Source organism: Marmota flaviventris, chromosome 2, assembly GCF_047511675.1.
Source record: "Marmota flaviventris isolate mMarFla1 chromosome 2, mMarFla1.hap1, whole genome shotgun sequence".
NCBI lineage: Eukaryota > Metazoa > Chordata > Mammalia > Rodentia > Sciuridae > Marmota > Marmota flaviventris.
In genome coordinates, this window is record NC_092499.1 from 159,068,732 (window position 1) to 159,082,801 (window position 14,070).

Here is a 14,070-nt window from a genome sequence, read left to right on the forward strand (position 1 = left end):
CAACCAACCAACCGCTCAATACAACAATAAAAATAATACAAACAAAAAACATAAAGTATAACAACTGTTTATATAATAGTGTTACATTATGTTAGGTATTATAAGCAACGTAGAGATCATTTAAAGTAAATGGAAGGATATATGTAGGTTATATGCAAATGCTACCTCATTTCATATAAGGGATTTAAGCATATGTCGATTTTGGTATCCAAGGCGGTCCTGGAACCAATTAATGCCACATAGATGTGGAAGGATAACTGTATGCATTTATATTTATTCTTTGACCCTACTGATGAGGCAGTTCCCTGACTCACCCAGGGTCTTGACAGTAACTGAGAACCTCCAAAGTGGACACGATGCTGAGAGGAAGTAGGAGGTGTGCCCTGTTGAGAGACTGGGCGTGCAAGGCAAGAATACAGGTCAGACCCATGGGCCAGTGAGGGCTCTGTCTAGGTGGTGCTTCACAGAGACACCCAGTTGGAACCGTCTTTTGGCAGGAGTAAAGCGGTGGGAAAAAAGGTGTCAAAGCCCTAAGGATTCTGATGCTTCCTGCATTCAATGAATGCAGCATCTTTGGTATCTCTTGGGTCTAATTCCTTGAATCCTGTATAAATTTTTCTTTTAGTTGATATGTTTCCTGCTGGGAGGAAGGGAGATTCTTGGGATATGTCAGAAAACACTCTACACAGACATGACTAGATTTGTGATGCCATTCCCTAGGTCCCACCTCATGAGCAAGGGCTGCGTGAATTACTGAGCCGACAGCTTCCTTGTGGAGTATCCTAGAGTCGGTGACCCATGTTCAGAGGTTCTCATCTGCAGAGTTGTAAACCTTCTTTTGGTTGATATAAGTTAAATGACTTAAATGTGATGCCTTCCTATATTAATTATCGAAGAAATTATACCTTATAGGGGAAGGCACTTTATGTTATGGTCTTCTATGTAGCTAATTCTCCAAATTATATTGGCTTCTACGAAAAGCCTCTTTCTCCAATGTCTCTACACATTTTTAGCTGTTCAAGAACATTTGCTATCCAAGGATCAAGGACTAGATCAAAAGTCAGAAGATTCAAGGTTTTAATCTCAGTTTGGCACAAGTAAGTCTTTTTGGCCATCTCTCTAGGCAGGAGGATTGCAATTTAAAGCCAGCCTGGGCAACTTAGTGAGCCCCTGCCTCAGGATAAAAAGCAAAAAGGGCTGGTGATATTATTCAGTGGTAGAATGCCCCCGGATTCAATTTCCAGTACAAAACAAACAAACAAACAAAAAACAAGACAAACAAAAAGGGCAAATAACACAGGGCCCTAAATCATATTGTGAATTTAAAAAATTTTAAGACAAATCACATTAGATATTGGAACTTAAGCCAGACTTAAATATTCATTTTTTTAACAAATGGATCTGAACCATAGTAGTTGTGACTTTTTAGCGCCTACGAGAGAATCACATCAATTGCCACCCACTTTTTGGAGGGAGGAGGAAGGGTCTAACTACTACATTGCCCAGGCTGGTCTCAAATTCCTGGGCTCAAGTGATCCTCCTGCTTCAGCTTCTCAAGTAGCTGAAACTACTATAGGCATGTGCCTCTGTGTCTGGCTCTCAGTCTCCTTTTTAATGCATACTTTATTCTCTGGTATGTAACCACATATTCAGCACCCTTTTTCTATTAAAAAACAAAACTAACACTTGAATATGTAAATTGATGTGCTCTTTGACATATGAAATTGAGCTTCAGGATGCTTTTTCAAATAATTAAAATGATCTTTGGAGAAAACACATATTTTGATTTATAGCAATTAAAAAAAAAGTATCACCTTGTTTTTCACTATCAGCTTTTAGGAATGGGAACAGTTGGCTGTTTTTTATTCCAGTTGATAGTCTAGAGTATTCCTCGTGGAGTATCCGAGAGTCGGTGACCCATGTTCAGAGGTTCTCATCTGCAGAGTTGTAAACCTTCTTTTGGTTGAATAGTTTGAATGAAATAGAAAATTTGTGATGACTAACATTTTGGGGGTTGAAGAGATTTTGCTTTTCTTGAAGCAAAACTTGAAAACAGAGGGATTTCATAAGATTGATGTCATCAGAAATAGAAATTCTTTCATTAAAATTAAAACAAGGCTTCCATATTACAAGTTTTGCAAAAGGAGAATTCTTTACCAGAAATTTTTAGCCAATGTGTCTCCCAGTGTTTGAAAAACACCAAAACAAGAATGGCATGATGTGAAAATCAGATAATGAGAAACAAATGTTGAGGTAACCAGTAATGGCACCCCTATCTATATATTTCATAGCGTGGGTCACAAATAATGAGCATAACTCACTCTGCCAATGAAGGAACTCTCCCCAGGGCTTTGTGTGGCGCCTGAGAGCTATGTATACTTTATGTTAAAACACTGACTTGTTCTTTGATACACCATACTAAAAGGATGAGTTTGTGATAGCTGCCCCAAAGTGAAAACTGACGGGTGCCCCTGGTAAGCAGGGAGTGCTTGTTCCTATGGAAACTAGCCCATGTATTACCCTCATTAACTTAATTCTTCAACCAGGATGACCAGACTAATGTCAGGCAACTAATATGTATCCAAGAATCTCTAAATGGCAGAACTTTGGGGTGGAAGTACTACAAATACATAGAATGAAGAATTTCCATGAAAACACACAACCATTTACAGTGTACCACTTGTAGTGGCAGTTTTTCAATTTGGAGATTGATCTAGTTTATCATTTATACTTGCCTAGAAAGTACTGGAAAGGATAGTGGCATCAGCACATGGGAAAAACGAAAGTGAGAGAACTATCTGTCATCCTCCCAACTCCCACTGGCTTTTCTCTATGCAACCAAAGAACCACCCTCTGAAGAAAACAGATCACTGTGATCGCCACACTAGAGAGATCCATAAGCACATATCCAAATCGTCATTTTTCACCTATGAATGACTGCTCTAACTCTACAGGGGTTAAACCATTGAAATGCCTCCTCATACAACCTTGACTTCAGGATGGATGCTCTGTAAATCAAGATTTTAAAATTCTTGTCTCCTAGTATGGAGCTGTGTCCTCCAGAAGTTATGTGAAAGGATGACAGGACTAGATTCCTTTTAAAGCAGAGAAACCCAGCTGGCATTCTTGTGAACATTAGTAGACACCTGTTCAGAACAAATTTGAGGCTTGAGATTCTAGAGATGGCATTCAAAGTGAAGATTATCTGGTGTTACCCCCAGGAAGTAAGATGTGGTAGGAATGAGTGTACAACAGATACAAGGAGACCTGGGGTGAGTGCACACTCAGGGCATCACCTCTGCACATAACTCTACACGTCTTGGCCTTTGAACACTCTCTAGAGAAATATACCAACCTTGAGCTGTGATTCTCAAATGTGTCACTGCATTAACAAGTGCATAGTAAACTAGTGAGCCCTTCATTTAGGAAGATGTAAAACACAGATTGAGCCAACTCCACATTCTGGTCAGAGTTCTTAATCTAGTAATTTGCATGTCATCTAAGGGAAGTAGTTTTCTAATAATTAGGGTCACATCCTTCCCTCCCCACGAGGAATTTCTTAAGTTGACCTTTGCTCTAATCCCCACATTTAACTATACTTTCAAAAGAGAATGATGTTTCCAATGCCTGCTTTCATGCAAATGTTAAAAAACACCACATCAGGCTGCTTGTGGTGGTGTGTGCCTGTATTCCCAGCTTCTCAGGAGGCTGAAGCAGCAGAATCATTGGCGTCCAGGAGTTTGGGGCCAGCCTGGGCAACATAGCAAGAACCCATTTCAAACCAACAAAACCAAGAAACCAAGAAACAAATAAACAAACATGCAAGGCTCCCAGAGATCACACCCACACCTCAACAGAGAGCTTTAGGAAGCTCTCTGCCTCAACAAAAGGTCAGCCTACTATTACAATTTCCTTTAACTTCTGATGGGAAAACATAAGCACAGCCTGGCACAGTGGCAACACCTGAACTACTAGCTGAGGCAGGAATATTGCTAGTTCAAGGCCAGCCTGGGCAACTAGGCAAGATCTTGTCTCAAAATAAAATAAAAATAAAAACAATCATAAAAAGGCACAGGGAAGGACCTCAGTGGCAGAGTGCTCCTGGCTCAATCCCCAGTAGTGAAAAATAAATAAAAACATGACAGTAGCAGAAGGGTTAGTTTTTTTTTCTTTTTTTAAAGTGGGGGGGTGGTGGTAGAGTTCAGGCTCCCACAGAAGTTCAAATACAGAACTTGCTAACTACTAGCTGGTATTGCCTTGGGACAAATGGCTCCCCCTGGCACAGCTCTGCTTCTTACAGTGATGCAGATGCTTCTTTCACAGGGGTGAGGTGAGGACCCCCTGAAATAGCTTGAACATTGCCTGGCTCATATTAAAGGCTCCAAGGATCTTGGCTTCCCTTCTCATTAGAATGTTAGCTTTTAAATTAAAAGCTGCCTCCTTCTGCAGCACGGATGTGTGTAATTTTCGGCATGCTTTTTGGAGAAAATGAGGCCCTGAGCTCTAAGAGCAAATACCATATCTGAACTTAATTACAAAAGAAGCTGGCAGAAGACTGTTGTACCAGGACTGACTCAGATTGATGCTTAAGACATCAGCAGGGAAGCAGAGTCCCAAGGCCCTTGTTCCCTCAGGAGCCCCTTCTCTGTGGGCTGGTTGGCCCTGCCTGCCACATAGTTCAGGCCTGACATCAGTGCCTGCTGGCTGTCCCCCAACCCTGGTCAGGAAGTCTCTCCTACAGGTCGGGGTCTCTGTTAATACTAAGTCAGAGCTGGTCTCCCTTAAAAGAGGGGCCTGGGGGGAAGGCAGAGGAAAGGGGCAGCTTGATGGATAGTCTGTCTGCCATCTCTGCAAGTTTTTTTTAATTCTAAGGTACATCAAAAGGATACATTCCTTTTAGCCACTCAAAAGAAACACCCAGGGCTCTAACCACGCCCAGATCAAACCTCAAGAAAACAAACAAGGCTTTGATTCCTTTGTAAACAAATCAAAGAGCAGCTCAAATTCACTTAAAGAAGAGGGAGAAAGAGACAGAGAGGGAGGGGAAGCCACTCTGCCACACACTGTTTACTATTTTCAACAAACAGACCCAATCAGAAAAAAGAAATTCGGCCTTAACCTTTTCTAAACTGCCTGGAAATGTCTGGAATCTCTTTTGGCTGCTGCCACCCAGTGAATGAAGTCTCTGAAATTAACCTTTTAGAGTCAACCTGAAACAAAACAAAAAAACCCTTCAGTATTCTCTCCCTGTGGAGGAAGAAAAAAAAAAAGTCTGCTTGCCAAATTCAAATTTGCCTTGGCAACCAGTTATTTGCCAAAGTAATTATTAACAGTTCTATCCTCCAAGGAGGTTATAAAGAAAGCATTTCTCCCTGATTTGGTGGAGGAAAAAAATGTCTTTCATGTGACCTCAAACTATGTTACTTCTTTTAAAGGTATACCAAATAATTTTTTTTTCTTGTTTGCTCCAATACTGGACCTGGTACAGAACTCTGTGGGATGCAAGGCCAGAAAGGAAGCTATCTTTGGGGCAGGACAGGGTCCCAAGGTCCCTGGATGCTAGTCCTGTTAAACTGACTGAGCTGGCACTTGATCACAGGTGTGTTCATGGCTCTGTATATATATGACCTTGTCCCTCCCAGAACATATGCTACAACCTTCATAAAAAGTTTACTTCTCAAACAAAGCAGAACACCCACTGCTTCTCAGAAAACAGCCCAAAATACCTTTCTGTGTGTGCCATCCTGCACACTTTAGCCCAGCCTGCTCAATTGATGTAGCACACACACAGCAACAGCAGGCAGCAACTGAGATTCTCCAAAGTGGCACAGACTCCATCCCCAAAGAGAATCATTCTGCAGTTCTTATCAGTCACTCTCCCAATCATTTTCAAGTCTGGTATGTAGCAGCTACCTTAAGAAGATTATATATATATATATATATATATATATATATATATATATATATATATATATATATATTTTTTTTTTTTTTTTTTCAAATCAAGGTGGAGTTTTGTGTCATTTGGAACTTTAGAGTAAATCTTATCCAAAATAGCTAACACAGGATGCAGTATCTGGCAAGGTCATATAGTAGATTTTGTATTTGCAAGGTAAAAAGTAGGTACTTACCAATCTGGTCTTCAGGGATCAGTGACTCAATAGGGGGATCAAGCTCCGAGCTCTGAGACAGATAATTCTTGACCTGGGTCATGAACTGCCGGATGGTCTGCAGCATATCTGTGCTGGACACGTGGCACTCCTTGTTCTCCTGCAGGAAGCTCACGTAGTCCTGCACCAGGCATCCAAAATAGGTGCATTTGTCCCGGGACAGCTCCGCAATCCTACGGATCATCCGCTTCTCTGGGGTCATGAAGGAGCTGAACACCCCGCTCATCTTTCGGAGCTGGGATTTGACGAGTTTGGGCAACACGAAAGAGCTGTTCCTTTTCTTTTTGGATTTGATGGGGGGTGCCATGGTCTCCTGGTCACTTTCCCCTTCATAGTCCTCCAGGCTGCTGTTGGTGTCCGCCTCATAGCCATACAGAGGCATGCTCCGGTCAAACTCCAGCGAGTCGGAGGAGGAAGTGGAAATGCTCATGTCGCTCAGCCTCTGTCTGCCTCCATGGCACGGGGACTGTGATTCAGAGCTGGGAGGCTGGGCCCTTGTGCAATCCCCGGGGGCGTCCTCAGGCGGGGCTCCACCTGCGGGGCCAGCTGTGCCCAGCTCCAGCTCCCGGTCCAGGCCCGGCCGACTGGCGGTCAAGGTCTTTGCGCTGCTTTCTGCTTCCAGAAAAGAAGCCTGCTTCTTCAGCCGGGGTGGAGGGATGGGAGTTGGTTTCGGTCCAAGCAGAGCTACGTTCCCATGTTTGTTATGGTTGACTGTTTCTGGCATGCTCGTCTGGGTTTCAGTCCTGGACAGCCAAGGGCTTGTGTGGGGACTATTAATAGCGGGTGGCGGGGGCCTGGGTGGGGGGGACCGAGGCCTCTCGGTGCCATTCGAGTTGGGAGTCCTTGTGCTCGGTCGCTTCAGGCCTCCACTGAGGTCCTGGCTGTGCACTTTCAAGAAAAGAGGATTAATAAAACACAAGGCTCCGTTGGTCTGGCTACACTCCAGCTCTGAAGGCGTCCTGGTTTTTATAGAATGCACTCCATTTATAAGGCAGAGCTGACGCAGGGAGGCAGGACAGATGCCGTCGGAGGAGGAGGAGGAGAAGGAAGGCCTATGGGGAGGTGGAGGGTTTGGGGGTTTGTTGTCAGCTGAGGAGCTCCAAAAATCTGAAAGTCATTATCAGTGAACACAAGAATGTAAATACAGTACACTTGGGCCATTCCTGCAATAAAACACACACACACACACACACACACACAGTAACAACATGTGCCTCAGAGGGGGGGGGTGCTAACCTTGGAGTTGTTTTTTGCTTTTCTTCTTTTTACTTTTACTGCATTCTCTTACTGGAAAGGGCAGAAAGGCTGCCAGGCCCAGCTGTGGGCTTGCAGGGAGGCTCCAGGCCTCTCACATTCAAAGCCCTTGAGAAATGTTGGTTTGGCTAACAGACAACTCCAGCCCACCTCTTTTTACAGGTAAATCAAAAGGAAGACAAAACTGGAATTGTTACAGAATAAGTTCAGAAAAGGACCTCAGGGCTCAGAGCTTGCTTTGCAAAAACCAAGTCAGCTCAGGAAGCAATAACCACCCTTTCCAATCAACTTCTCCTGGGATGCCCTCCACAGAGGCAGCTGCCAGCCAAGGAATCAGGCCTCAAAGTTCCGCTTTAAAGGGTAGGACCAGCAGCTGGGCCTGGGGGATGTTACACAATCTGCTTGGGGTTTTACACATTCAGCATTAAAGCCTCAAGAAGAGGAAAATTATGCTCATGGGTCCCATCAGCGAAAAAAAAAAAAGACATTTATGCAAATGCCAAGTGCAGTTTCCATCATACATCCAATTATCTTTGTGGTTTGTTACTCTTCCTTCCCAAATCCTGTCACCTTCTTACAAAGGCTATACATATTTGTCACTCTTTGGAGTAGTGCCAGTGGCTTATTGTATTTATACTACTTGAGTCTTCTCTTACAGAAGGGACCCAGTTTTCCATGCATTTAGGGGGAGGTGATGATGATGATAAATGTATCTGTTATAATTTCCACTTGGAATAGGTTATATTCTTTATCTCTTGCTGGGTTTGCTTTACCTGCATTTCTTTCTTATGGGCCCAGAATGGCTAGCCTTGCGAGCAGTGGGGTAGGAGGGGTTGGAGAAAAGTTTACATTGGGAGCCCAGGTCCTGTCTTGTCTGTGGTGACATGCATGATGTTAGTATTTGTGTCAACCATTTTGTGGGGCCTTTCTTACATTCTTCCTTCCCTTCCTCTCCTTCTGTGCCATCCAGCACAAAAGCCGAGAATCACAGGTGGCTCCTGAGCACCTGAAAGATGGTTGGTGCAACTAAGGAACTTAAGATAAAATTCAAAGTAAAATTTAAAACATGCTCAATTCAGTTAAATGAATTTAAAATTTATAACATGCTCAATTCAGGAAAATGTTTAAGCATGTTAGGAACTTAGGTTCATGGATCTACTTTTTCAACTGTAAATTTAATGAAATCTAAACACAGATTACGTATTTCTGAATTGAGATGTGCTATGAGTGTACAATAAACACTGGATTTCAGACACCTTGTATGAAAAAAAATAGAATGGAAAAATCTTTTTGTTTTCTTTTTTTGTACTTGGGATTGAACTCAAGGGTGCTTTACCATTGAGCTACATCCCCACCTCTTGTTAGTCTATTTTTTTTTTTTTTTTTTTAAAGACAGAGTCTTACTACATTGCTTAGGGCTTTGCAAAATTGATGAGGCTGGCCTTGACCTTGCAATCCTTCTGCTTCAGCCTCCCAAATTGCTGGGATTATAGATGTGGGCCACTGTGCCTAGCTCATGAATACTTTTTTTTTTTAAAATAGTGGTTACATGTTGAAATTATAATATTTTGGATATAGTAAATAAAAAAATTGTTAACATTAAGATGTTTTTTTAATGTGGCTATTAGAAATTGTAAAGTATATGTGAACTTGCCTGATGTTTCTGTTGGCCAACAAAGCAAGTTTTGGAGGAACTAACTCCAACTCCCAGGTTCTTTGGATACTGTTTAGATTCCTCTGTCACAGTTGTAAGACTATGTAAGACCTTATATAGCTTAGAACATGTGGTTCACATATATGTATATCTCCCATGTAGACTATCAACTGCATTAATAAGGGGAGGAGAGATTTTATTAATCGTCAAAACTTGGTGTGGGACATGGTATCTACCACATAGCAAACCCTTGAGAAATATTTGTTGGATGAATGAATAAGTGAGATGCAGAATGTATGTGTGTGTGTGTGTGTGTGTGTGTGTGTGTGTACTGGGGATTGAACTCAGGGGCACTTGACCACTGAGCTACATCCCCAGCCCTATTTTGTATTTTATTTAGCGATAGAGCCTCACTAAGTTGTTTAGCACCGTGCTTTTGCTGAGGCTAGCTTTGAACTCGCAATACTCCTGCTTCAGCCTCTGGAGCCATTGGGATTACAGGCATGCACCATCATGCCCCACTGAGATGCAGAATTTTAAAATGTGCTATTTTCACCCCAAATGGATCAGGGCCACAGTAAGAATCATAAGTTGAATATACATTCATTAGATCTCATTCGTATCTGGTTACCAGCCACTGGAAGAGGCTTATTTGTTTTTATCTTTGTACCACACCTCAGACATTGCTCTCGACACTTCAGTCCAGCAACTAAGCATATACTGCTTGCTGACCATACCAGAGAGAGCTATGGGGATGGTGGTCACCAGAGAAAAATGAGACCCAGTGCATACTTTCAAGAGGCCTACAATTAGGACTTGGGGTATAGCTCAGTGGTACAGTACTTGCCTAGCATGCACAAGGCTCTCAGTTTAATCCCCAACACCGAGGATAAACAAATAAAAATTTAAAAAGGCCTATAAGCTAGTTGATGTTATTAATTTCAATTTCCCTCCAAAGGTATGCATAACTTATTTGCAAGAGAAGGCACAGCTTTTAAGTAGGATCTTAAAAAATGGTTCTGCCCCCACCTCCATTCTTTTTCCCAGTCTTATTACCCAGAAAGGACTCAGAAACATATGGTAATCCTTTTGAAGCAAACTGAGTTCCAGAAGGGAGTTTGGAGCTACTGTCAGGCTTCTCTATGAATTAGGGAAGCTCCCTCAGGAATGATACCCACTTCAAAATAAGTTCTTTAGACTAAAATATGCCAAAGGAGGAACAGATATTTTTATTTTCTGGGTCAAATTTCCTAGTTTATTTGTTCTAGGAATTCTGGTATTGGGGCTTCAAAATCCCAAACTTCCATTCAAATATTGTGGCCTGATTACTAATCTATCCAAAGATGGAGGTCCTAAAATCTTAAGAGAATTTCCCCTCTCCATCTAAGAGGAAAATTTGGTGAAAAAGTGAAACTCAGTAATTCCCCAAAGCAATAAGACAGAGAAACTGGGTGAGCTGTATGTCTCAATTCATTGTCCAATTGAACTGGAGTTTTTTTGGGGATACTGGCAGAGACACAGAAGTGGGAAGCAAGTACCCAGCTGTCAGACAAGGATCCTTGGCAGGGAAGGGAGGTAACACAGAACAGTAGGACAGGAATTGAACAATAAGGGGGGAAGTGAGACAGATGTTAGTTGGGATGGCTTCATGTCAAATTCCTCAAAGCACAGAAGTATTGTCCATGCCCATGTGGCCCTCAAAATGAAACCAGGCATATGAGATGTACCATCCTGGTCCTGGATTTCTCTTTCTGTCAACAATAGCCTTTCTCCAGAGAGATGCCACAGAAAGGGAAGACCCTAGTGGATCACAGTTGTTATGTGCATTAGGATTCTGACATCTGGGTAGTTTAAACCATTGACAGAGACCAAAGGGGAAATTTGGGGGTTACATAGACAAACTCAGGTCCCTCTGAACATATGACATGGAAAAAAAATCCCAAAGAGAAACCCAAAAGAATTCAGAGTCTATATGGACCTGAGGGCTGGGTTTTGCCATGGAGATGGGGATTCTTCTTGACCACAGGAGTGACATAACAACACAGACTTAACCAGCTCCACACTGACTCTGTTCCATTGACTCATTTTAAGATAGACCTGTACCAGGGATGCACACTTACTTAGTCCCAGCTGGGCTAGTTCTTCAAGTTGAGCCTCGGTCTTGGCTGTTGAAATGGCATAAGGCAACTTCAAGGTGAATGGCAGAACATCCCTGATTTTTTAGAAAAGGAGAGAATGTTTGTCATTACATATCTGGTTTCTATCTTTTGCATTCATTTTAATCCTAGACATGTCTTGGCTCCAATGTTTAAAATGTCCTAAATAGACACTACATTGTATCCAACCAGAACTTTTTTTTTTTTTTTTAACTGGTGATAGGACTCAACATGTACAATCCTTGTCTATATTATCACATTCAGGACAGACCAAGAAACAAGCCCACATAGTTTCAACATCCACAGTGAGGATCAAATTTCCCTGTTGGGTAGCTTAAAGGCATGTAGAGTTAACATCAGAATTGCTGACTGTGTTGGTAGGTTCATCATACCTATTAGATAGTCTGTATTAATTTGCTAGATGCCTATCTGAACATCAGGTTCCAACTCCCTGACAGGATTTATTAGACCATTAATTTACACATGGCAGTGTAATTACACATTCCCTTCTGGAACTCAGCAAATATCTACCGGTTTTACTTGTGTCATTTTCCAGTAAAGCCCACACACTGTCCTTTGTATGCTGGAGACAAAACTTTCTCCTCTATTTTAAGACAGATCTTCTCTAATTTTAGTGTGCACATGAATCTCTGGGGTCTTGTCATATTGCATCCTCTGGTTTAAGAGGTCTGGGTAGAACTGAAGAATCTGCATTTCTGCCAACTTTCCTGGTGAGGAATGCTATTGACCCCCTGGACCATGCACTGAAGGCAAGTCTAAGGCACCTCATGTCAGCAACTGCCCAAGCAATGTGGTGCCATGTAAAGATAGGCAAGCACAGGCACCACAGAGCAACAGTCCCAAACGGATGGAACTAAGCTCACAGCAGTATCTTGCCTCAGACAGGGCATAAAGTCACCAGGAGTAAATTCATGGATCATGAATTACTTTCTCAGAAAAGATAAAGGCATTTGCTCATTTTCACATGCAAGACTTAGGACCATGCTCTGTTCATGGGTGAATTTCCCATGGGGCTCAGCACATCACCTTGCTTGAAACAGACAGAGAGAAAATGTTTTATGAATAAATGAATGAAATGAATAGTCAATGAGAGTGGTGACTTACTTGAAAAGGTGCTAATTTTTTGGTAGTGGTAATGGTCCTTATAAAAAAATAGTTATTCAATTCATTCAACAAATGTTTGTGATCATCTAGGGTATGTCAAATATCGTTCCAGAGCTGGGAAAAAACATATAAGTCCCTGCCAGCATAGGGCTTCATTCCAGTGATATCAAAAGACAATGAACAAATACAAAATTTATGAGAACATAATGGAAGAGGCATATGCTGTAGATAAACATTACATATGAATGAGGAATAAAGAATTTTTGAGGTTAAGAGATGGCTAGACACTGCTTCATGAGAAGATGTTTGACTGAAGATCTCTATGTAGCTAGAGAGTAAACCTTGAGTAGAAGAATATTCCAAGCAGAGGCAGCAGCAGGTGCAAAGGCCCTAGGGTAGGAGAGGATCCGATATAAAAAATACAACCAGACAGGACACTGTGACTGGGGTGCAATTAGTGAAGGACAGAACTTGGAGCTTCTGCCTGAATTTGGTCATCACAAAAAGTCTTAAAAATTTCTATTGTAGAGGATAACTATACCAAATGACCTGTTGTTTATAGTAAGATTAGGCAACATTCTAGAATGAACCAGATTAAATCTGGATGACTAGATATAATTTTGGATTCTTCAAAGCTGTTGACATTGAATAACAAAGTTGTAAAGTCAGTGGAAAGAACAAACGGGGATGTTTCGACACTTCATCGTGTCACTAAATCTCTACCATGCTGTTCACATAAAATCAAGAGGGACCTCTTTCCTAGGGTATCCAACTCAGATCACTTCCTGCTTCATCTGTCCTCTAAATGTTATGAGCACCCCCCTTTTATGCTTGTCCATTTGTATCTGTTTGAGATGAAGGAGGTGGAGCTGCAAGGGACAGCAGCATCTCTAATAGCTACTGCCTGACTTGACAGGGTGGTGACCCTGATTATAATCCAAGATGAAGATGAGTGGGAACCAGAACTTTGTAATATCAAAATATTCTGCAAATATGTGTTCATATGGCTGAACTGACTTAATGAAAATTGACTTTTTTCAGATAATTTTGAGGGTAAGGCACATACACCAAAACCAGCTTATTTATTTCAAGTGTTTATGTGACTCAATGCAATACCTGCAGTTTAAAACATCACTTGACTGGTTTAGATTTTTCTTAATGACATATGACAGGAAGCTACACCTGACATTTGTTAATGGATGGTTGTAGGCTTTCATGTGCTAGAAAATTAGATGTTGTACATGAGTCCTCTCTCATTGTGCCAGCCAAGGAGCATCCCAATATCTAGACACACACACACACACACACACACAAACACACACACACACACACATACTCACATACACTCACACGCGTGCGTGCTTCCTTCTCGCCTATGCCTTATTAAAAAGAGGGACCCCAATCCTTTTTCCTTTTTGTGGTACTGAGGATTGAACTCAGGGCCTTACATATGCTCAGCAAGCGCTCTACTACTGAGCTGCATCCCCAGACATTTTTAGTTATTTTTGTTGAGACAGGATCTCACTAAACTGCTCAGACTGGCCTTGAACTTGTTTATCCTCCTGCTTCAGAGATTATGGGCGTGCACCATTACTAGTATCCTAAATCTTGCGTAAAAAGTCATCATCTGAAATATAAATGTTTCACTCAAGAGTTTCAAGACACACACAGTCTAAATTTATTATTTTATGATTGTTCTACATGTTGCATT

At 41.8% G+C, this 14,070-nt stretch overlaps 1 protein-coding gene across 7 annotated transcripts in view; it reads right to left on the reverse strand.

Annotated features, from left to right (window-relative positions):
- Nucleotides 1–14,070, reverse strand: part of Rin2 (Ras and Rab interactor 2) — a 227,062-nt gene that overhangs the window by 22,967 nt on the left and 190,025 nt on the right. For all 7 annotated transcript variants that reach the window (XM_071608695.1, XM_071608694.1, XM_027921930.3 and 4 more), the window contains 2 exons: nucleotides 11,199–11,290; nucleotides 6,132–7,277 (listed from right to left, as the gene is read on the reverse strand). In XM_071608695.1, coding sequence (XP_071464796.1) covers nucleotides 6,132–7,277; nucleotides 11,199–11,290 — 1,238 coding nt within the window. The remainder of the gene's footprint in view (nucleotides 1–6,131; nucleotides 7,278–11,198; nucleotides 11,291–14,070) is intronic.